The 25495-nt window shown below is 36.9% G+C and overlaps 1 protein-coding gene across 3 annotated transcripts; it reads left to right on the top strand.

Annotated features, from left to right (window-relative positions):
* The first annotated feature begins 3132 nt into the window (after positions 1–3132).
* LOC110795775 (MADS-box protein SOC1) lies at positions 3133–13418 on the top strand. 3 transcript variants are annotated; one of them, XM_022000792.2, is made up of 8 exons: positions 3133–3448; positions 3553–3755; positions 11783–11867; positions 11994–12055; positions 12147–12246; positions 12648–12689; positions 12812–12853; positions 12949–13418. In XM_022000792.2, the coding sequence occupies exons 2-8, from the start codon at positions 3574–3576 to the stop codon at positions 13123–13125; spliced, it is 690 nt and encodes a 229-aa protein (XP_021856484.1). In that variant the 5' UTR covers positions 3133–3448; positions 3553–3573; the 3' UTR covers positions 13126–13418. The 3 variants fall into 3 exon arrangements, with proteins under 3 accessions (XP_021856484.1, XP_021856483.1, XP_021856485.1); XM_022000791.2 differs by having other exon boundaries at positions 3137–3448; positions 3544–3755; XM_022000793.2 differs by having other exon boundaries at positions 3147–3448; positions 3544–3755; positions 12973–13418.
* The last annotated feature ends 12077 nt before the right edge of the window (positions 13419–25495 follow it).

The following is a 25495-nucleotide window of genomic DNA, read 5'->3' as shown; positions in this document are numbered from 1 at the left end:
ATAATGGTACTGAATTTAAATGCATGTTACCCTATTTCAATGCACATGGTATTATTTTTCAAACATCTTGTGTTGGAACACCGCAACAAAATGGTCGAGTTGAGCGCAAGCATCAACATATATTAAATGTGGCTCGTGCATTGAGGTTTGAAGGAAATTTGCCAATTGATTTGTGGGGAGAATGTGTTCTGGGAGCGGTTTATTTGATTAACCGCACTCCGTCGCGTTTGTTGGATAACAAAACTCCTTATGAGATTCTTTTCGGTCAAGCTCCTAATTTTGATGAGTTGCGGGTGTTTGGATCACTTTGTTACGTTCACAATCAAAAGGCTAAAGGTGATAAATTTGCACCGCGTAGTCGGAAATGTGTTTTTGTTGGATATCCTCATGCGAAAAAGGGATGGAAAGTGTATGATCTCGAAACAGGTGACATCTTTGTGTCCCGTGATGTGGTATTTCATGAGCAAGAGTTTCCATTTGTGACAGAAAATGGGACATCCGAGGGAGCTACTGATGGTATAGGGGACAATGTGGCGCCACACATTCATATTGAGATTGATCGTCAATTTTCGGATGAGTTGGAAACTGCTTTGGAGGTGGGAGATGTCACCTCCCCTGCCTCTGATTTGTTGGTCGATGATGATGTTGTTGTCGCTTCGAGTGACGGGATCTGGGCAGGCGATACGAGTGACAGTGAGCCCGCATCACCCGCGCACCGACTACCAGCTACGCAACAGTTCAGCAGCTCTACTACTGCTGGCAGTGCGCAGCGTGCACATCAGGACGCACCTGTCACTGCTGCTGGCAGTGAGCATTCTGCCCAGCCAGTGCTGCCAGTCCCACATGAGGCACCACACCCCTCGTCTACCACAACAGCAACCGCAGCACAGCAACCAGCAAGTTCACATTCTGTTCCCCTTGGCTTGGGGCGTGGTTTGAGGGAACGACGCCCACCAGGTTGGCATCGAGACTTTGTTGCACATACTGTTCCGGAAACGAGTCCATCTCCGAGTTCACCGTCCACTCATAGCTCCTCAGGTACACTTTATCCCTTAGCACACTATGTGAATTGTGACAAATTTTCTATTCGACACCGTATATTTCTTGCAGCTGTTATTGCAGGATTGGAGCCTCGTACTTTCAACGAGGCAATGAAAGATGCCGGATGGCGAGAGGCGATGCAAAAAGAAATTGGTGCTTTGGAGGACAATGAAACATGGGTCATGGAAGAATTACCTCCAGGAAAGAAGGCATTAGGTTGCAAATGGGTATACAAAATAAAGTTTCATTCTACTGGTGAGGTAGAACGTCTTAAAGCCCGTCTGGTTATTTTCGGAAACCATCAGGTGGAGGGTATCGACTATAATGAGACTTTTGCTCCGGTCGCAAAAATGGTGACCGTTCGTGCTTTCTTGGCTATCGCTGCAGCAAAGAATTGGGAACTTCATCAGATGGACGTTCACAATGCGTTTCTTCATGGTGATCTGGATGAGGAGGTTTACATGAAACCCCCACCCGGATTCCATGGTGGCAAACCTGGTTTGGTTTGTAGGTTGAAGAAATCTCTTTATGGTCTCCGCCAGGCACCCCGTTGTTGGTTTGCTAAACTAGCGGCTTCTTTGAAGAGGTACGGTTTTTCTCAGTCCTATTCAGATTATTCGCTCTTTACGTTAACTCAAGGATGTATTCAGCTTAGCGTTCTGGTTTATGTGGATGATCTTATTATTTCGGGTAATGATTCGTCTGCAATTGCCGAGTTTAAGAAATATTTGGGGGAATGTTTTCATATGAAAGATCTTGGGGTTCTGAAATATTTTCTTGGCATTGAGGTAGCTCGGAGTCCCGAGGGTATTTTTTTGTGTCAGCGAAAATATACTCTAGACATTATCGCTGAGGCCGGGATGCTAGGGGCGCGCCCGGCTGATTTTCCGATCGAGCAAAACCATAACTTGGCCCTTGCTACTGGTGCGCCTATTGATGATCCAGAAATGTATCGGCGATTGGTTGGTCGTCTCATTTACTTGTCCTTTACTCGGCCCGACTTGGCCTATACAGTTCATATTCTGGCACAGTTTATGCAACACCCTCGACAGGAACATTGGGACGCGGCCATTCGCACTGTGCGCTATTTGAAGGGGTGTCCGGGCCAAGGGATTCTGCTTCGCGCTGACTGTGACTTGCAGTTGACTGGTTGGTGTGATTCTGACTGGGCGAGTTGCCCTTTGACGAGACGTTCCATTACTGGTTGGTTGGTATTTCTTGGTTGTTCCCCTATCTCTTGGAAAACTAAGAAGCAGCATACAGTGTCTCGATCTTCGGCAGAAGCCGAATACCGTTCTATGGCTGCCATTACAGCGGAGTTGAAGTGGCTTAAGGCACTTATGGGCAGTCTGGGTGTAGAACATCCACGGGCAATGAGCCTATTTTGCGATAGTCAGTCCGCGTTACACATTGCTCAAAATCCGGTTTTTCATGAGCGCACGAAGCATATTGAAGTGGATTGTCATTACGTTCGGGACGCGATTCAAGACGGTATTATTAATGCTAGTCATGTGCGAACGGATGAACAACTAGCTGACATCTTTACGAAAGCTTTGGGCAAACGTCAGTTTTTGTATTTACTTGACAAGTTGGGCATTTGTGATTTGCATGCTCCAACTTGAGGGGGAGTGTTAAGCCCAATTGTAATTTAGCTTAATTAGCTTAATTGTGTATTTAGGCCCACATATACTAGCTCTGATACCATGTCAGGAATTGATTTTTCCTTGTGTATTTCTTATCAAAATCTGGTTTATATACAACCTAGTATATGTGGGCCTAAATACACAATTAAGCTAATTAAGCTAAATTACAATTGGGCTTAACACAAGCAAATACTTGAGGTATTTTTTACCACTTTTGAGCTTTCTAAAATATATTAATGGTAAATTTTTTTAAAATAGTGGAGTACTTACTACAGTAGATTTTTAAAAAAAAAAAAAAAACTTACAACAGTAATTTTTTCCTTGGCAAAACAAAAACTTTCCTTTTCATTTACATAAATGGGGGTTTTGGATTTACCCAAAAAATAAAATTCAAGTTAGTAAAAAGGGCAATTTTCTAGAGAGAGAAAATTAGATGAATAAGGAAAGGTGGGTCTAGAGAGAGAAACTTAGTAACCCCAATCGATGGTTACTACTAAAAAAGGCAACCCAGACTCACATTTAAAAGAATAAATCAATCACACCCACCTTCCCTCACTAATTTATATCCATAAAAATTAAATATCTCACAATTTAAAAAAAAAGAATTTTATTTTATAGGGTGTTGTTATAATTTAATTTCTTTCTCAAAAAAGTTCTCATTTTTCATTTTCTTTGGGTTATTTCATCTGGGTTTAGCTCCAAGAGATCCATCTTTTCTGGTTTTTTTTCTCTCTTTTTTGCATATTAAAGCACTATAAATTTTGGTAAGTCAACTGTTGGTTATTATTATTTGTTGTTGTTCTTGGAGTAGATTATGTTATGTTATTAAATCAAATTGATTGATTTTGTTTTCTGGTAGCGGTTCAAGGAGCTAGATTAGAGGAGAAAAATGGTGAGAGGGAAAACACAGATGAAGAGAATAGAGAATGCGACGAGCCGGCAAGTGACGTTTTCAAAGCGTCGAAACGGGTTGTTGAAGAAGGCATTTGAACTCTCAGTTCTTTGTGATGCTGAAGTTGCTCTCGTTATTTTTTCTCCTAGAGGAAAGCTCTATGAATTTGCAAGCTGTAGGTATGTATTTATTCTCTTTTTTCTCTATTTCTCAATTCTCATTTTGTTTGTTAATATTATTATTATTATTATTATTATTATTATTATTATTATTATTATTATTATTATTATTATTATTATTATTATTATTATCATGTGTGAAATTTAGATCGTTTGATTCGGAAATAAACCTACCAGATTAAGGATAACGCGCATAAGGTTCCATACATCTTGACTTCCCAAACTCATAAAATAAAAGGGTGGATCTTTTAGGGGTGGTAGTTTAAAAGTATGAATTTTGAGAATGAAGTTCACTCTTCAATATCAATTTTTATTTTAGTTTTGTCAAACAAAATTGTATACTAGGGTTTCTATTGTTGCACTTTAATTAGGGTTTTCAATCTATGTTCATCTTTTCTGGAAATTTTGCTTATGATTTTTCATGTAATTAAATATGTTTAATAATCCCTCATCAATTCAATCATAGAGAAATTTTATGACAAAATTAAATGAGTCTAAGCTCAAAAAGTAAATTGGAGATTTAATTCTTAATTAATTAATAATAATCAATGGTGGGGATTATGCTAATTCTTTCTTCACTATAGCCAATGAATAAACAACATTTGTTTCCAATTAGCGAAGGTAATTAAAATTTTGCATAAAGTTTACTCTCCCTATTTGATTTAATCTTTGCATCAAATATTTCACCGGAGTGATGATAATTAATGGGGCTTCTACATTTTGTTTCTCGTTTACCATTTCATCCTCATTAATTTCTCCTTCTTTCTTCCTCTAATTTTTTTTTTTTGAATTTGACCAAAAAGTCAAATTTACTAAAATTGTAAGTACTGAAGTAGTAATTCAAAAAGGGTAAGTCAAACGGCTTTTAATGAGCTTTAGGCTCAGTGTATTTTTCTTTTTTTGACTCATCATGATGGCCAATTTCATTACTAGATTTGATCATTTAATTTGATGGAAAATTTACATGAATTTCCATTTCCATTTTGTTATAAAAAGTCACATTCCTTTTAAAGCAAGTTTTTACCTTTGTATTTCACTACATCCAAATGTATGAACTCCGTAGTACTCACAAGTCACAACATGTCCAATAGACCTTCACACAACCAGACTTTAGTCTACATACCATAATAATTTATGGTATGGCCTCTTATACACTCACCTTATCAAACTAGTACCCACATCATAGCAAACGGGACAATTTATGGACAACTCACTAATATAAGGGACAATTTATGGCTACTACAGACTAGTAGACTACTGTAGGTGACAGTTAAGTGCTCTGTAAAACAAGTGGTCGATTGATCATATAATAATAATACTCTACAATACTAATAATAATAAGAGAATTTTGGATGATTATGAAGGAATAATTGGCAATATTTTCGAGCCTATAAGCCTAATTTTAATGTCCAAAATTAAACTTTCCATCGAAATGACAAAGGAATACAATTGATTTAGTTTAAGAAACATTACATGCATTATACATTTTCCTTGGAGCTAGAAATGTTTCTATCCGATCAACTCAATATGTATAGGCCAATAAGGTATTGACCTAGCGGTAAAGACTGAGGGCATGAGTACATGAGAAAAATATCGTGTGTTTTGGCTGATCATATGATTTGATTAGAACAATATTCTGTCTGAAAAGTTGTAGTCAGTGTACATTGTATGTTTAGCTTAAAAATAATACCATACAGTACTTATATTCTGTCTGAAAAATTCAAGTTAATACTCACATTAGATGAGTAATTAATTACAGAACCCGAGGTTAATTGGTACTAATTCAGAAAATGGATAGGTCATTTCTCAACTGACAAAGGACCATACGTGTTGTTGGAATCAATGTCTCATACTCTCATGTACGGAGAACTATTTTTAGTTCTCCTAAATGGAGTGGAGGAAACCATTACTCCCTCCGTCCCGTAATACTCGACCCGGTTTGACCGTCACAGAGTTTAAGGGACTTGAATTGACTTGTTTAATTTAATAGGTAGTAGTTGATAGTGGGGTATTATTTTAATGTAGTTAATGGGTGGTGGGTTAAGAGGTGGGGTTGGGGGAGAGTAGGGGTTGAATTTTTAATTACTTTTTGTATGAAGTAGGGAGTAGGTGGGTTAATAGGGGTGGAGTGAGAAATAATATAATATTGTTAGAATATTTCCATTTTTAGAAACAGGTCAAGTATTAAGGGACGGCCCGATAAGGAAAACAGGTCAAGTATTCCGGGACGGATGGAGTATTTTCTTAGTACTACTCGGTGTATAAAATAACATAGAGATATACGAAGTAAACGGTACTCCGTATCAATTGTGAACAATATCAAGATTATACAGCGAATAAGAATAAGTTAAAGTGATGGGGAAAGTAGTAATAAACTCGTACTTATGTTTATAAAATAGAGACATTTTTTTTGTTTTTTTTTTTGTTTGCGAGTGACACAAAAGGATAAATTAATATAAATTATTTAGATATTTAAACCTGTAACCTACCACGTGACTCAATTTTTATACGAAATACTTCATCCGATTCTTTTTAGTTGCAACACTTTGCTTTTCACGCTTGCTAATGCATATCTTGAACATTAATACTTCATCCGTTCCGGATTTATCGCACCATATACTTCTTTAGGAAATTTCACAAATATTGCACCATTTCCTTTTTTAGATACTTTTTCCTTGTAAATTGACTACTTTGCCCCATCCACTTGCATTGTACTTTCTAATTTTGATTTAAACAACTAATCATATGAGTAGTGAAGTAATTTCACCCCTCATTTTCCACTACAAAAAATCTGCCCAAAAAGTATATGGTGCGATAAATCCGGAACGGAGGAAATATATTTAATTACCGATAAGTAAATATTAGAAAAAAAAATTAATTTTCGCAAAATATACATTAAGACGAATTTAACAAAATCCCACATGAATATGTTTTTCCTTAAAGTATAGATCATAAAAATTAAACAAAGTAGATTATATGAATAATACAAAAATAAAATGTTGCCACTATTTTGAAACGGAGGAAGTGCATACATGAATAGGTAGTACAAAATTGGTGCTATAAGTGTTTCCACGCTCCCAGACAGATCGACCCACATTTGGCAAGAGTACATTTTTAGTTGTTTTTAGTAGAGTTGTTTTTTACGGAGATCCAATGGGTAATGTTTTTATCTCAAAGTTTTAATTTTGTGAAGCATGTTTTTTATTGAGAAAGATACCACAATAGCTAATCAATTGGAGTAAATAGGTTTGGAGGTCCCTAAACTTTGCCAAAAGGAGCAGTTAGGTCCCTCAAGTTTCAAAAGGAGCATTTAGGTCCCTCAAAATGGATGGAAACCGCTGCTTTTTGACTTCTGTTACTAACGTCTGTTAAATGAATTAAAAATAAAGGCAAATTAATATAAAAGGCAGAAAATGACAAAATAACAGTTACTTTTACATATTAACAATAATTAAATAAAGGGAAACCCTTTTAAGTTAGCTTTTTACAAAAAACTAACAGTTCAAAGTATTTAACAAAGCCATTTGTACCCAAATTATTCAACACTTAATAAAATAAAATAAAGGATCAACGCTTCCTACTAATCAAATCCCCCAAATTAACACACCCAACAAGCATAGGTTAATCAACAACATTTCTCAGAGACAATTTATCAAACACCTTGTGTGCACACCCAAGTAACTTACATTTCCGGTAAAATTCATCCGAGCTCAAACCCATAAACTCCATGCATCGTCATCATCTTCAATCTCATGTTTAATCAGCAAGTCGATCGATCGATCGAGAACCAATACTCACAACCACAAAAACAAAGCACCTTGCTGGATGTTCCTTAACAACAGGGCCCGACTCCGAATTTTCAATCGGAGCCTCTGAGTGGGCTTAGCCAAGCTCTGGACACCTCTTGGCTGATTTCCTGAAAGGGGGTTTAATTTCCTCCGCCTCTTAATTCTTACTCAAAGTCTCGAACCATCTTAGTTTACTCCTCTTCTTCTTCGGTATTTCGTGGCTGCAAGTAGGGAAAAATCCCATGGTTGATTGGTTTCTTCACTGCTACTCTGCATCATCGTTGATCCTCATCATGATCACCATCAATCATCTATCAACTTGAGCTTGAGATCACAATAATCGTGCACCTTCAAAGATCACTTTCAACAATATCCCATAATAAAAGAGGAGAGAGAAAGAGAGAGAAAAAGGTAGAAGAAGAACTAGTGGTAGTAGCAGACATCTGGGAGAAGAGAATTTGAAACTTTAGAGTTGTGGAAGAACAACAATTAGCTGAAGTTTATGGCGATAATTGCTGAAAATTTAGAGTAAATTTGCTTGGGTTACTCACTAAATTCGATTTGATTAGGAAGAGTTGTGGAAAAACCTAGAAAAGGGAATATAAAGGGTGAAACGTGTAAATGGAGAAAAAACCATATGAAAAAGCTAAGTAAGTTGAAAAAGCTAAGTCATAATTAAAATCAGTTGTTTTCATTTATTTATACACGTGTAAATTAATTTTCCTTTTCTTTAAAGCGGTTTTATTATTATTTTATTGAACTTAACGGAAAATGAAACGGTGTTAACAAAAGTAGCTGATTCCATCCATTTTGAGGGACTAAAATGCTCCTTTTGAAACTTGAGGGACTTAACTGCTCCTTTTGCCTAAGTTTAGGGACCTCCAGTATAGTTTACTCCTAATCAATTGCATGGTTGAGTTTTTGCTTCTTAAATAAACGTGTCAATTATATGTAGGTTGTAAATTTTATTATTTTCACAAGGATTACCCAACAAAAATTAGAATTTGTGGTTCTTGTTAGGAACTTTAATTTCTTTTTAAGGTGGAAAATAACAAATTAAACTTTAAATTTCAAACTTGATCATACCGGTCTTATATCTTCCCGACCGGCACAGGAATACACATTTAATTTTCAAAAGGTCTTGTGCGCACAAGGTGTACAATAAATTTATTGTATATCAAGATAACTTTTACCCAATGTTTTATAACTTTAACCTAGTTTTGATTAATAAAAAAGTTGATAGATAAACATTTTAAAGGGTTAAATGATTAATTTTATACATTATTAGTCATTTTGAATAAATAAGTTTTACTAAAATTAAAAAATTTATCACTAAAAAATAGATAATTTTTACATATATAAGTTTAACTTTTAAGCATTTTGAGTTAACTTTTACTCCGATGTACAATATTTATTGTACACCCCTTGTAAATAAGAATTTGTGTTTAACTTTTATTTAAATCAAAATAGTACTTCCCCTCTGCTGTAATAATAACTCGACAATTTAACTTTAACAACCCTATTTGGTTGGAAGTTTATTGGAGTAAAACCAGTTTTTTTGATGCAAATTAACTTATTGGCCATTTTCAAAAAGATATTTGAGGTGTTTTTTTAGTAAAAAAGACTATCTTAGATTCACTACAAGAATTTTACTATTAACGACGGGAAATCCCGTCGCGAAAGGTCAATAATCGTTGATTAACGACGGGATTTCCTGTCGCGAACCCATCTTAAAAGGGGGCCGTCGTTAATAGAAATCCCGCCGTAAATCCGTCGTAAACCCGTCGTAAAAGACATTTGCGACGGTTATTCCCGTCATTGTTTGGTTGTTAGCCCCGTCGCAAAAGGCTTTTACGACGGGATTTTTAACCCGTCGTAATTAGGTTGTCGTTAAAGATACAAATTATTGTAGTGATTTTATCTTATTTGTTATTTATACACTAAAGTGGTTAACAATTATTTACCACACACATTTACACTAACAACTAATACAGTTTGCTAGTCAAACAAGATATTTGGTTAGGAGAGGTATGACTGTATGAGAGAAAAAGAGCTTCTTGGAGTGAATTAGAGGCTTGACCTTTAGAAAAAACTAATTAGGAGTGTTTGATTAGAAGAGGTTTGAAAGAGAGATTTGGGGTGGAAAATGTAATTTTGAAAAAGTTCAGTATAGGAGCCTTTTGCAATTAGAGGTTTTAGGGAGTGGATGAAAATGACTATTTGTCATACTATTGCCTATTATTTTACCACTATCAACCTTGATACTCTACATTATTTTTCTCCTAAAACATTACTCACACTACCTTTTTCATTTCACCTTATTATACTTGTTTTTTGTTGTAATAAATTTTATATTAGTACTTTGAAGCAATTGAAAGCTATTGCAATCATGCTTGAAATATCATTAGTTATATTTCTCTATTTGCAAATAATATATTTATTAAATTTTCTAAATTAAGAATAATTTCTTTTTTTTCAAAAAAAATTTCTTTTATTTAGTCAATGTTTATTAAAAAATTAAAAAGAAAACAATTAACACAATAAACTATTTGTCTAATACTAACAAGAAACAAAATATGTCAATGTCCTTAATGGTCATTTTACATATTAAACATCTAACATCTATCAACTAATTTACCAAACAGTTTTACACAATAAGCTAATTCAACCAGCTAGTCAAACAGCTAACCGCTAACAGCTAGTCAGACCAGCTATCAGCTAACAGTTCCTAACCAAACAAGACCAATATAACCAACTATTCAAACAAGATAATACAATGAGCTATTCAAACAAGATAATACAACCAGCTAGTCGAACCAGTTAACACAAAGACAAAGCTGTCATTGACCTTATTAGCCGTCTTAGCAAAACACACATTCTCATGGCCAGGAATGCACACACTTAAGTTCCACTTTGCATGATTTTGTTTTGGAAAGAACCTTCACTCAATCAGTGGGAATGAAAAGACACCACTTTGATAATTACAAGTTTACAACCAAGCTAGAATCGTGATGCACGTTTATATGAGGTGGTTATCTCATCTTTAAGGGCCATCTTTAATTAATTAGGGCCCTACTAATTTCATCTCTATCCAATATATGATCCTCCAGCAATTTGTTGTCTACCTACAATATATATAACCAATTGTTTGTTGGTTCAGTGGTGATTGGGGCTGAACTTGGTAGGGAGAACCCGTGTTCGATCCCCCGCAACAACAATTGGGAGGGGAATGAAACCTATCCACCCAGAACTCGCTCCGAATCCGGATTAGCCCTAAGGGTGAACCGGGTGCTAACACCAAAAAAAAAACAATATATATATATATTTCAATAGTGCTCATACAGAGTAAGTACATTTAAACGTGTTGGAACATTGCTTGTAAAATAGGACCTGGAGTTTGAAAATGTAGGCACGCATCGCATGTACAAATGCTTTATGTAATAGCATTTCTCTCAATCACAGTTTGTGGCTACTGGCTAGCTAGATCAGATCATTTGAACAAATTAAGACTTGAAGTTCTTGTATATGATGCTGTTGAAATGAAGTTGCATATTGTAACAAAACCTTGTTGTACATATAATTTGTTCTTAACAGTACGTGAGGCCTAGCTAACTTGTAACCCTAACCCTCCATAATCCTGGATCCTCCTTCCCTCACTCGGTTTCTCCATGGGTCCCATTTTGAAACGACAATGTCCTACTTTCTCCATCCGGAAATAGTAGCTAGCTAGTGATCACGCACGTGTGTATATATATATATATATATATATATATATATATATATATATATATATATATATATTTAATGTAGCGTCGTAGTGATGGAGTAATGAGCATATTTGAATGATGTGTTGTTTGTTAATTATGAAATGAGCAAGTTTTAATGTCTTTATAATTGTCTATGTTCTTTAGGAGGAACCCTAAGTAATTATTATTCTTTGGGCATTCGTTTATACTCGCAACGTTGTTCACTTTCACGCACGCCAATGTATAACTTTGATCATTAATATCTTTAAAAATTGATATTTTGAAAATACACGTTGAGACTTATGTAACAAGATTTCACATAACTACTCCAAACGTTATGGTTCCTCTTATATTTTTATCTTACATATAAATTATCAGTAATAGTCAAAGTAGAATATGTGAGTAATGTAAAAAGTTCAAACGTTGTGAGTATAATGTAATACGGTAATTATGTTAATAGCTGGTAACTAAGTATACCAGATTGAAACCTTAGCACGCAGGAAACAATTGGAAGATACCAAAGGCACGTAAGAGAGGTCCAACCTGCTAAAGAAGCATCTGTTGAAGATAATATGCAGGTTTATGCCTCTTCCTCTTCCTCATTCTATTATGGACTAATTAATCTGAAACTTTAATTTGTTAGATTAATTAACAAACATTAGACAACTGGTGCTAAGTCTGTTTTTTTTCTTATAAAAATGCAGGACTTAAAGGAAGAAACTGCGATTTTGGTGAAGAAGATAGAGGCGGTTGAAGCTGCAAAACGGTACACAAATCTTGCATTATTCAACGACTCAAACTCCATCCATAGAGTCTGTATAGTTATTGTATTGTGATTTGTGGTACTGTTTTATTAGGAGGCTTTTGGGAGAGAATTTAGGGTCATGCAGTTTAGAGGAGCTGCAGCAACTGGAGAGCCAGTTGGAAAGAAGTTTTCACAAAATCAGATCAAAAAAGGTTCTTTTTTTATTTTACTTTTTGTTTTTGAGGGAAGGTTCTTGTCAATTTCTGCATCTCAAAGTAGAGATACTTTTTAGAACGTATATACAAGTTCCTAGTTACTATATGCATGCTATTTACCCAGACTCGTATACTTATATGGGACACGGATATGTGTTTAAGTGTTCGACACGACTATTTTGTGAAAAAATTGCATGATTTTGGTCCAAGTGTCCATATGTATGTCCGAATGTCGAATTGAAGATCTGACGACAGGTATTTGAGGGAAAATGAAGAGTCTAGGTAACAGAGCATGTATGCACCGTGAAACTACAATTTAGTTTTATACTTGGCAAACTAATTACTCGCCTGTTTGTGTTTCTGCTTGTTTCTTAATTAGTTTGTTGAACTTGTTTCAGAATCAAGTTTTCAGTGAACAAATAAAGCAGTTGAGAGACAAGGTACCTCACTTACCTCAGTTGAGATCGAGTAGCTTTTGTAATAATGTAAATTAAATGAGATTTTATTAACTAATGAAGGATTATTTGTTAATTAATGATGTTTTTAATGCAATGAAATCCAGGAGAAGCGACTTGCTGCTGAAAATGCAAGGCTTACTGAAAAGGTAACTCTATCACTATCCTTCCGTCCGTTTCATATTAATGGCAACATTTTCCGATCTTGAGCTCACTTGGTAACTGGGTTATTGATTAATTATAGTGTATTATTATGGTAAATCGACAGTACGAAACGGTGCCAAAGGAGTCAAATATGCAGATGATATTAGCAGAGGATGCATCACCATCTGAAGATACAATAAGCCAGATTTCGGACGTCGAGACAGATCTTTTTATTGGATTACCGGAGACCAGAATTAGGCGTCTTCCTAATGCATAGTTATTATTAATCAGCTGGTTATAGTTTAATAAAAATATATATAGCAGCTGATTTTATAATATGTTATATATATGCTTAATTATCGTTTAATATATAGTTTTGAATGTGGAATTAATGATAATGTATGTGGCTTAAGTATTTGTATAAGTTCATCATGTAAGAGTTCATATATGTGGCTTAAGTGTATAATGTATGTGGCTTAAGTAGTCCTGTTTAGTTCTCTCAATGTTACGTACGTGGATCTTCCATATATCTTTCCTACTGCTTGTAATATACCAAGTATTTTTTTTTTTTTTTTTTTTTTTTTTTTACGTTCTTTGATGCTCGTAAGAAGGTTAATATATGTATTATCTGTAGAGCTGTTAAACGAATAGGGCATTGTTAAAAACAATGACCAAACCATATATAAAAAAGTCAAGTCGATGCCATCTATTTTTAAAGCGGTCTGGGTTCTTAGACTTCTTACCGGCGCAAATAGGATGGTGTAGGCGTGCGTACGATGAACATCGTGCACCGGGAACAAAACGACATAAAAAAAATACACAAAACGCGCATGTGTCATTAAATCACGAGAAAAAAAAAACAAATTTTTGGAACAAAAGAACAATTTCCTTGAACAAACGAACGTTAAAGGCTCTGTTCTTTCCAGCTCTGTTTTTCGCGGTTTTTTTTATTCGTTCTTCTTGCGAGTATATATATATTATTTTGGATTTTATGTTTTTGAGTTCAAACTGTGAAGAGGAGAAAGAAAGTGCGAACTAGGTATTCTAAAATGGTTTTTAGAGAGAGAAAGTAATAAAAAAAATTCGCAAAAAATCTTTGATTTTTCTGCTTCAACAACAAATTCAATTGAATGAACAAACCTCAATTATGTCGGCCCTAAGCTTTGCTCTCCAAAAAGAAACCTCCACCCCTTCAAACCCTAACCCGCCGCCGGCGGCTCGCTGGTGCAAGACCTGAGCTTTAACTGCTTAATTAAGGCCGCTGGTGAGCCGAAATTAGTTTGTTTGGTATTTTTGTCCTTCCGTAGGAAAAGAAAAAGAGGGAATCAAGCTTCTTCACCAAAGTGAGCTTCAAATTCTTTTTAGTGCTCATATCTTCTTCCTGGAATAGGTGCTGGTGGATAACTTAGCTTCGCCGTGCTCGCAGGAGAGAGGATTTTCATATCTGGGTTCTAGTCTTGACCGACCTTTTCCAAATCTTTCCCGAGCGCCGTCGATAATCTCGTCGGTAAAGATAAAGTTATGGGTGTTGTTGGTTCGTTCGTATCGGAGGTTATTGGACCAGAAATTCAACCTAATCTATTTCGACTACTTCCTAATCGCCGCCGCGTTAGTCACCGGTAAAGGTAAGTGTCGCCGGTGTTTTTCGCAGGTAAAGGTTAAGTTTTAGGGGGTAGAGTTTCAATTTTGGGATAGAATATCTAGATTTAGGTTGTATTCTGTGTGTTTTGGGAATTAATGATCTATTTTCTAAAGGTTTTCCTAGCCGCCGCCGTCTTGTAGTGTCGGAAAAATCCCGATCTTGCCGGTAAAGGTAAAGGTTAGGTTTGGATTTAGATTAAGGCTATTTAAATTCCTTGTTTTAGTAACATCTTTGGTACGTGTTTAATTAGGTAGTTATTGTGGCTTGATTCCTACACTCTCCCTGTCTTGTTGGTCTAGTTGTTTAGTGATGTTTAATTTAGTTAGCTTTAATGTGATTGTTTTTGTTAGTTTGTGTTTGGTTGTTGGAAGTGTTAAGTCTGGAATTGTTGGTTTATCGCTTTTACAAGGTTGGTTTTTCTATGGTGGGATGTCCAATGTTGAGGATTGTAGAGGTTTTGGGTTTAATTTTTTCCCAGTTGGTTATCATTAAAAAGTCAATCAAGCTAGGTAGTGGACTTGTCCCTGGTATTTATACTTCCTTGGACGGTAGTACGTCGGGTCTTAAGAGGGAGGAAGAGGGTTGTAGGGGTACTTTTGGAAGGACAATCTTGTATTCACGAAGTTCGGTTGTCCAGATTAGGTTTGTGGTGAGATGTTCTCTCATTACATTCAAAAATCCATATATGAGTCTGCTCCCCAAATGGAAATTTTGGGGGTTCATATCATGTTCACTAAGGTGAATCTCTTTGGGTCAATGAGGAGACTCCATGTACTCGTTCTCGGGGGTGCCGAGTTTGTTCGTGAGCACTTCCCCTTGCCCACAAGGTCGTTTCAACCGGTTCGTGAAGTTCATGTCCTTTTATTTCTTTCGTCGTCTTTCTAGTTCCACCAACTAAGGGTTCTTCCTATTGTTTATTTCCCAAGCTTCATCCCGAGGAGAAAAGAGAATGTGGGCGTGCAAGGTGAAGGCAGCAGTCAAGGGCCAACGACCAAAGCACTGGCTATGTTTGTAGTTTGTAATGTTGTAGTTTCAATGCTTGTAAGAGCTGGTAGAGCTAATCGAAATAGCTTCGGTTGTGCAAGGGTTTTAAATGGCCACCGAAGCTTCGTAGTATGTGTAGTTATTTTGTGAACTCTCTTTAAATATTATATGTTTAATCCCATGTCCAAAAAAAAATTCAATTGATTCTTCTTCTTCAAATTTGAATTATACAGCTGATAATCAGATTTTGGAGGAGATTTTTCAATTTTGTAATAATAAATTGTATGTTTTTGATGGTTTTGACGATTTTGATTTTGTAACAATCGGGTTTTTGATGGTTTTAACTATTTTGATAAATTTGATTTTGCAATAATCGTGTTTTTGATGATTTTTTTATGTAATTACGCTTATTTTTCCTAGAAAAGAACAGTTTCACGTATTTAAAAAACATACGCTCGTATTAAAAGAACAATTTCATTATAGTTGAACAATAGACCATTTGCATTTAATAATTTGTTCTTTTATTTTATTGTGTTCTTTTTCTTATTATTTTCAATTTCATTTGCGTTTAATAATTTGTTCTTTTTATTTTATTCTGTTATTTTGGGCATTATTTTCTATTTATACTTACACATTGATTTCATTGATTTCGTTGATTTTGATTATGTAATTACACTTTTTTTTCCAGAAAAGAACAGTTTCACATAATTAAAGAACAATTCCATTATAGTAGAAAAATAGACCATTTTCGTTTCATAATTTGTTATTTTATTTTATTGTGTTCTTTTTCTTATTATTTTCAATTTCATTTGCGTTTCATAATTTCTTTTTATTTTATTGTGTTATTTTTCGTACTATTTTCTATTCATCCTTTGTTCTTTTAATTGTGTTTTATTTTCTTGTTATTATACATGTTAACTTATTATTTTCAGATAATATGAATAATGTGCTTGATAGTTCAGAACAGAACTATGTTAATGATGATTCAGAACCATATATTGTTGTGGGGCAAAGTACTTGACTTGTTCTTTTAGTCTCTTTATTGGTTCTTTTAGTTTTTCCATTTGTTATTTTTATAATATTCTGTTAAAAAAACAAAATAAAAACATGTGCACGATTCTCATTATGCACTCTTTGAAAAAAAATTCATGTCTCCGTCCCTGTTCTTCTTTCATTCTAATATAATATTTGTACTTATGAATCATAACCATTAGTCATTTAGAAATTAAATTACATTTTAGAGACAGACATAGGAGAGGATTTATATTCTCGCAACATAAGAGAGATTTTTTGAGAGAGAAAGAGTGGTCGGATAGAGTGAAAGAGTAACAAATACATTTTCTTCTTATTCTCTCTCAAAAATTCCTTATGAATTGTTTCTCCCTAGTTGAAAATGAGTGAATTAAGCGCAAAATTCTACTTTGATTTAAGTAATTTTTTTTTTAAAAAATATGATCAACATCAAGAGAATCGCAAGAGTGCATGATATATTTCGAGGGTTTTTCTGATTGAGATCGATTTTTGAAGATTTTAAGATATTCATGCTGCTGATGAGTTTTGATCGAGTGTTTAAGTTACACTTCCTTGTGCTTTCATATAATGTTCTTTTCAAATTGTTATGTTCTTATTCATAACTTGGTTTTTTCTGTCTCACTCTACATAATTTATTTATAGAATGTTCTTTTACATCTATAGAGAGTTCTTTTTTATACATGTAGTAATAATAATAATAATAATAATAATAATAATAATAATAATAATAATAATAATAATAATAATAATAATAATAATAATAATAATAATACGTTTTTCTCTCAAAGGGGCGATTATGGGGGTTTAGGGCTTTCACGTTCGGCGGTTCGACGTCAAATCTGCCGGTTATATCGGCGGCGAGGGCTGCCTGAGATTGGTCGGTGGTTTTCGGCCAGTTTGGGGGTGGTTTTTGGGGCAGTTGGTGCGTCTTTTGGAGCAGTTGGCAGTGTGTTGGTGCGTCAGAGTGCAATATTCAGGCGGCAGTCCAGGGTGTTTCAGGCCCATTCTCCGGCATCTTTTCCGACGGTGGTAGGGTGGTGAAGGGCACGTAGTGGCTGCTTTTCAGACGGCAGTTGCAGGGGTTAGTTTTGGGTCCAGTTTCGGTGCGTTTTGGGACCAGTTTGGGTGCGTTCTTGGGTCTAGTTTTCGGTGCACCTTTGGGTCTATTGCAGGTCGATTCTCAGGCGAGTAGTGCAAGGTCTGTTTTTGGGTGTTTGGCGGCGTCATTGCGAGTGGTGCAAGGTCAGTTTCGAAGGCGGCCGTCAGGGCAGTTTTTTTTTTGTGGGCAGTTTCCGGTGACAACAACGGAGGGCACTACGGTTCATTTCGGCTGCGAGTTTGTTCTAGAATTGCGTGGAATTTTGGTTGGTTCGTTGCTGCGTTTGGTTGTTCCTTTTTCCGGCAGTTTCAGTCCCCAGTAGTTTCAGTCAGTTGGATTGGCAGTGTTTCAGTTGGTTTGGCAGTGTTTGGCAGTGTTTGGAATTTCGGTGACTGTGTTTCAGGCCGTGTAGGTGTAGTTGTTTGGTGTGGTGGTCATTGCGTTCCAGCAGTTTGGCAGTTTCGGTGAGTTCCGTTTCAGATTCAGTGCGGTTGAAGTGCTTTGATATGGCGGCTTCTGTGGAGAAGTTTCATTGCCCTTTTGTGGGACTTAGCGGGTGCCAGGATGGAGGTGGGCGTGGTTTGGTGAGGAGTTCTCTGCTCACTCACTTACGGGATCGTCACTGTTGCTTTGGTGTGCGGGATGCTACCCGTCATTCCCTTACTACCAATTTGCAGGTTTTTACTTCGGCTGAGGTGACCTTTCGTCGTATGGGAATTTGGCTATGTGGAGATTGTTTCAAGACTCATACTCATCGTACTAGGTGTCGACATGGCAGTGGTTCTAGTACTGTTTTTGTGGACCCTCCTGATTCTGGGGATGGTATTCCCCGTTTTATTCTCTATGGTATTCAAAAACCCCTAGCTCCTACTTCCGAGCTGCCTTCTTCTGATGCGCCTCGGGAACATCATTTTTCTTTTGATGTTGCTCTTCTAGACTCTTTGTTGTCTAAGCGGTTGCGTTCTGTGAAATCCATCCCTCCCAAATGTCGTTTGGGTTTTTCGCGGGTTCTGAAAGGGGCGCTTGATAAGGTGATTTGCAGATCAGATGACATCGCTTGTTGGGTTCAGTTGCTCGTGTTACCTCTTTGTGTCCTCACGACTTTTTCTCCGCGGAGTAATCGTGAGTGTTCATCCGGTGTTAGGCGTCGTCGTCAGGAAGAGAGTATCACCGCTGCTATTCGTTCTTGGGGTGTGCCTGGTGGTTCTGAGCAGCTTGTTATGGACACATTGGCTAGCCTGTCTCCCCCTCTATTGGATGTTGACGACGACCATGATTTGGCGGAGCGTAATATTAAGCAATGCAAGAGAAAAATTTCTGATGGTCACTACACGGCTGCCGTTAGAGTTCTTTCGTCCTCAGGTCTTGCCCCTTACAATGATGCTACTCTTGCTGATTTGCAAGCAAAGCACCCTTCAGTTCCGGAACCTACCTTTCCGGATATCCCAGTTGATCATCACCTTACTGCTTCCTCCGCTGTTGTGTTGGAGCAGATTAGGGGCTTTCCGCGTGGTACTTCGTGCGGTAGAGATGGCTTGCGTGCTCAACACCTTTTGGATTGCTTGGGTGGTGCTGCTGTAGCTGTTTCTGATGAGTTGGTGGACTCTATCACTCAGGTAATTAATCTCTTTCTTGCTGGAAAGTGTCCTGCTGAGCTTGGTGGATATATTGCTAGTGCTCCTCTTACGCCACTTGTTAAGCCGGGTGGTGGTATTCGGCCTATTGCTGTGGGCACTATTTGGAGGCGTCTTGTTTCTAAGGTTGGGGCTGCTATGATTGGTCCGCGTTTAGGGAACTACTTTGGGGGGCTTCAGTTTGGAGTTGGGGTTCCAGCAGGTGGTGAGGCTATTCTCCATGCTGTCAATCGTTTGGTTGAGGCTCGTGGGGCCGATGTTGGCCTCTCTATGTTATTGGTGGATTTTCAGAATGCATTCAATTTGGTTGATCGTTCGGCTTTGTTGCGTGAGGTTCGGCTACATTGTCCTGCTCTTTCGCGTTGGGTTGAATTCTGCTACTCTTCTCCAGCACGGTTGTATTATGGGGAGCATACCTTGTGGTCTTGTCAAGGTGTGCAGCAAGGGGATCCTCTCGGCCCTTTGCTATTTTCTTTGGTTCTACATCCATTGGTGTGTCGAATCAGGGACTCTTTTGATCTATCTCTGCAGGCGTGGTACTTGGATGATGGCACTATCGTTGGTGACAGTTTGGTGGTTGGAAAGGTCTTGGAGTTGATTTTGGAGGAGGGTCCTCATTTAGGTCTCCATGTTAATGTTGAGAAGACAGAGGTTTTCTGGCCTTCGGAGGACCCACGCAGTCGTCTAGAGGGTGTCTTTCCTACTGATATTGCTCGTCCCGCGCTTGGTGTTAAGTTGCTTGGTGGTCCAGTCAGTACGGATTCCTCTTTTTGTAAGGAGTTGGTTTCGCGACGGGTGTCGAAGACTGTTGTGTTGATGGATGCTGTAGCTAAGCTTAATGATCCCCAGTGTGAGTTGTTGCTTCTTCGTGCGTGCACTGGAGTTTCTAAACTCTATTTTGCTATGCGCACTTGTCCACCTCATCTTTTTGAAGCGGCCCAAGTATCTTTTGATGTGGCTCTTCGGGCTTCTTTAGAGCGTATCGTGACTGCTTCGGGACCTGGGTTCGGTGACTGGCAATGGCGTCTTGCTACCTTGCCTTATTCGTATGGAGGATTGGGTGTTTATTCAGCTGGTGATGTTCGGCATTATGCTTTTCTTGCATCCCGTTTGCAGTCTTCTGGTTTGCAGGATTCGCTTCTTCGGCTTTCAGGTGTTGATGGTCCGGGGTCGGCCTTTGATGATGCTCTTGGTCTTTTCAATAGGACCGTGGAGAGCGACCTTATGAGTAGCCCTAGTGAAATCGCTGCCCCCACTCTCATAAAGAAATTGGCAGACATATATTTCACGAAGGTTACTGCTGATGCGGTATCCGCCTACTCCTTATCTTCGCGTCATGTTGCCCTTTGGAAATCCCAGCAGGGGGATCACTCCTCAGCTTGGTTGCGGGCAGTCCCCATCTCGGGTTTAGGCCAGACTATGAACGGTAAGACTTATCGTTCGGTTCTTTGCTATCGGTTGGGTATTCCGTTGTTCTCTGATTCGACGCCGTGTTCTGCTTGCTCTCGGGTTTTCGATGGGGATATTTATGGGGATCATGCCGTGTCTTGTGCTGGGATCGTGGGTATCAAACATCGACATAATGTTGTTCGTGATACCCTTTTGGATATTTGCTATCGGTCGGGGATTTCTGCTCGAAAGGAGGTTGATGTTGGGCTGACTAGTGAGAGTGATGGAGCTCTTCGTCCTGCAGATATATTGCTTTATTCTTGGGATGGCGGTGTAGATGTGTGTGTTGACTTGACTGGGTCTTCACCTATGACGCAATCTGGGTTGTCAGACTTCGTTCCGGGTCGGGTTGTGGCGGTTGCTGCGCAGCGGAAGCAGGTTAAGTATGCGGCACGTTGTAGGGCTTTGGGTTACGGTTTCTTTCCTTTTTCCTTCTCTTCTTTTGGGGAGTTAGAGAAAGGGGCTGTTTCGTTGCTGAAGCGGGTCCAGACGTACTCCAGGGCTCAAGACATAGGGGCACGGGCAGCTGCCCACATTTTCAGCAGGATCGGGTTCGCCATAGCTAGAGGAGTGGGGGCCCAGATTGTATCTCGGCTCCCCACCAACTTCTTGTAGTTTACTTGATCTTTGTAGCTTGTTAAGCTTGTAACGTTTTGGTGATTTCCCATAATAATAATAATAATAATAATAATGTTTATAATAAATCTACGTGTAACTGAATTATTAACATAATTAAGTTTAAAAAGAATAAATACACGTTTTAAAAGATCATAAATCTCATTTTAAGTCTAACATAATTAAATTTTTTTTTCATTAAATTAAAACACACTTTCAATTAAAAGAATAAATTATACTAAAAGAACAAACACAACCTTTAAAAAGAACATAGATCTCATTTTAACTCTTAACACAATTATTATAATTTTTTTAAAGAACAAATTACAGTTTTAAAAAGAACAAAGATCTGGTTTTAAGCCCAAACCATTAATGATTTTATTTAAAAAATAAATAAATTAGAACACAATTTTAATTAACAGGACAAATTACACTTTCTAAAACAACATAGATTTGGTTTAAAGTCTAACATCATTAATACATTTAAATCTTCTTTCTTTAAATTAGAATGTAGTTTTAGAAACAACATAGATATGGTTTTAAGTCCAACAAATTAAATCAACGTCGTTTCATCTTCTTTTCTTAATTTAAATACATGATGCGTGGGATAAGAACAAATAATTTTATAAAAGAACATTGATCTGGTTTTAAATCTATTAAAATTATGTTTTGTTCTTTTTTAATATTTATGCTGCTTATGTTCTTTTTTAAATTAATTTTTGTTGTTCTTTTTAAATTATAATTTTTTTTATAATGTTATAGATAGTTGATTTTTTGTTGTTGTTCTTTTACATTTTTCACATGATGTTGTTTTTAAAAAGAGTTGTTTATTTATCTGTTTATCAGAAGAGAGAATATGTTATATCTTCAATGTTCTTTTCATTTGTAGCTTTTGCTCTTTACTTATAGTATTTTTTTAAAAAATTATTATTATTGTAATATATGCAATGTTCTTTTCAGCTTTTTGTTAATGTTCTTTTCGTTTTCTTGATCATGTTCTTTTTGTGCAGCCTATTATGTTCTTTTTCGTTTTTTAAGTTTTGTTGTTATGTTTTTGCGTTTTGATCCCGGTGCACCGTGCTCTTGGTGCCCCCTGCACTATCCGCGTGTTTCCTTACCAGTAGCCCAATCACGAGCAAATGGGGAGAGTACCGTACACAACCCTCAGTCTTAAGTACCACTAAGCCAAGAGTTTAATGAATCATTGGTATTACGTAAGGAATTATTAACGGGCTATAAATCTATATGTAAAAGAAGTGCTCCTCTCGTACAATTTATCACTCTTTCTTTCTTCAGTCTGTCCCAAAACTTCCAGGTTCCATTTCTCTTAAAAGGTTCCTTAGTAATTGAGTTAAACTTGACTGCAATTTCATCCTAAGATTCAATTAAACAACCAAAACCATGGGTCAGGCTTGTGTAGGGCTCTATCCGTATTCCGACTAGTCATGCTTTGGGCTTATATTGATACCATCCAAGCCCCACAAGAAGTATTGTGCCCATTCTACGTTGGGCTGATCACTTCCAGTACCAAAAGGCTCGAATTGCATTATGCAAGTTTTACTTGGAAAAATGATGTGGATTAGTATCGATGACTAAAAAAAAATGTTGGTTTTGGATCCTATAGAGTTCTAAAATAAATCTGTAAGGTAGAGTTTGAGCAATATCAATCATTGAATGAAAAATCAATGGCTCATATATTATCTTTATAAAATCCTCCCTATTTTTCTCATCAATATATCTACCCCTGATTTCCCCTTCCTAATTCCTATTAATAAGAGCCATTGATTTAAAAAATATATGGTTTAGATAAAACTTTACCTTGTGATTTTATTAAAACTCTAGAGAATCCGGACTCAAAAAAATTAGATGTTACTTCCTCCGTCCCTAATAATTGTTTGCCCCATGCTCCAAATGTGCTTTATTAAGATTGGATGGGTAGAATGTAGAAGAGACAAAAATAGTAGGACCATTGTAATTTACTCCATGTGAGAGTAAAAGTTGTGATTTCATGAACATTTTTAGCAATAGAACATTTTTTGGGGGACATACTAAAATGACAAATAGGGGCAAACAAAAATAATCGAGAGCGGGAGAGAGTGCTTCTCAAATACCTAGAAGCAAATTGTCAACTACATCAACATATTATTTACAAAGTGTCAAACTTTCAAAAAAAAAAAAATGTCAAAGTGGTAAACTTGGACATCCCAATTGAAAGTCTAGCGGAAACTCTCCCAGTACAATGACTCAAACGGAGCAAGGATAGAGATAAACAAGTTGTCTAAGCTATAAATGTTACGAATTCAAGTCCGAAGATACTAATAGTCAAGTGTTGTTGTCAAAAATAAAAGTAATATTTAGATGTGTTTAGGCAATATCTCAATTTTATTCCAATGCTTCAAAACCATTGTTTTCATTTTGGTCAAGTGAAAGATGAGATAAATTATACAATAAGTATTTCACTTAGATAAAAAACGAATTTCAGCCTTCTATGTCACAATCTTATTCTTAGACAACAACCAATTTTTCTAACAATAAGTCGACTCAGACTGTGTCACTATGAACAACAATAATCTAGACATCTACAAGCCCATGGCGGTCCTTGAATAAGTTGAATCATGTGATTTGAGAGGGAGAGAAATGCGGGATTGGTGCTCTTTTGTCCCATGATTATTATCCTTATATTTAGGGGATTTTTAAACGACGCCCTAGTTAGCTAAAGCGCCTAGAATTATTTCGTAAAAGTATGTATTTACCCTTTAAAGAAATACACACCCATCCCCCTCTGCTCAACCCCTCCCAAAATTCCGGACAATATTCCGACCACCCCCAAAGTTTCTGGACGAAAGAAAATATGTCCGACCACCGTGTTTACTCTGTTTCCCAGCCTCCTCACTACTTTGTTTCTCTCACTGCTCTGAATTCCTCTCTGTTTCTCTCCCTCGTCCAATTCTTCGCTGGTAAATAAAAACAAAACCGCCGGAATAGAAGGTGGAGGGAAGGCTGCGAAAAGGAGGAAGTGGGGAAGGGAGGTCGCGACTAGGAGGACATGATCATTCAATTGTACCTCCGCAGAAGGTAAGATTTCATTTCTTTTTTTCTTTTGAAATTGAGATCCCGCGCACAACCTTTGCGAGACTGACATGGCAACCACACACAGGCTGTGCGCCGGCGACACGAAGGCCGCGCAAATCGTGTGCACGACCTCCGTGTCGTCGGCGCACAATCTGTGCGTGGCTGCCGTGTCAGTCCCGCAAAGCTTGTGCGCGGGATTGCAAATTTTTTGAATATTATTTTTTTATGTTGATTCCAGGAAATATTGTTTATCAATGTTCTATTATTCTGATTTATTGTTTTTGAATTATTGTTTTAATTTTGATTTTAGTTTCGAAATTATTGTTTTATTTCAAATGTTTTGACATGTTTGAGAGAGTGAGACTGTTATGTTGTTTCTTGGCTGATTAGTTTTGTTTAATTTGATTGAAGGCCTTGAGCATGTAAAGCCCATACTTTAGTTGGAGATTGAATATGATTGGTATACCTTATACATGTATCTATGGGGGTAGGGAGGGTCAACTTAGTTGCTGCCGGTGGCTTTTTGTTTAATTTAGTAATATTTTTATTTTGAGCAATGGCAGCCAGAACAGAAGTAAAAGAATTCTTGCTTGAAGTAATGGGTGCAAGAGGGGAGGGGCAGAAGAAATGAAGGGTGGGGTAATATTTTTATAGGGGTAAAATTGTATTTTTACGTTAAAAATGCGGACGATTTTAGCCTATACGAGCGTCGAATAACGATACACTATATTTATCCATATCCCATCTCATGCCAATTCACCCGTTCAAATACCAAGTATAGTACTTCCTCTGTATTTATTTAAGGGATACACTTGTCTTTTCCGGCCGTATTTATTTAAGAGATACACTTGCTATTTTTAGTAACTTATCAACCCCACTATGTAATTAAATAATCTATCTACACTCCACCCCCAACCCCCAACCCCTAAAATAACATGGTCTCATTTGTTTTACTTATTAAAATATGTACTCAACCCCACTTGTTTTATTACTTTATTTCATTCAATTTTTCTTCTTAAAACCCATGATCGACCAAGTGTATCCCTTAAATAAATACGGAGTGACTAACTAGTAAATTGATATATGGACATGTACATGAGCAAGGTGATACCTGAATCAT

The sequence above is a fragment of the Spinacia oleracea genome, chromosome 2, assembly GCF_020520425.1.
Source record: "Spinacia oleracea cultivar Varoflay chromosome 2, BTI_SOV_V1, whole genome shotgun sequence".
Taxonomy (NCBI): Eukaryota; Viridiplantae; Streptophyta; class Magnoliopsida; order Caryophyllales; family Amaranthaceae; genus Spinacia; species Spinacia oleracea.
The sequence above is the reverse complement of the archived record's forward strand: the minus strand, read 5'-3'. Positions and strand labels throughout refer to the sequence as shown.

What these genes read in the sequence shown, in the direction of transcription:
- LOC110795775 (XM_022000792.2), top strand. Translation starts at nt 3,574, where the DNA reads ATGGTGAGAGGGAAAACACAGATGAAGAGAATAGAGAATGCGACGAGC. An exon ending in TATGAATTTGCAAGCTGTAG is followed by an intron (nt 3,756 to 11,782) that starts GTATGTATTTAT and finishes TTGAAACCTTAG; the next exon opens with CACGCAGGAAACAATTGGAA. An exon ending in ACAAAATCAGATCAAAAAAG is followed by an intron (nt 12,247 to 12,647) that starts GTTCTTTTTTTA and finishes AACTTGTTTCAG; the next exon opens with AATCAAGTTTTCAGTGAACA.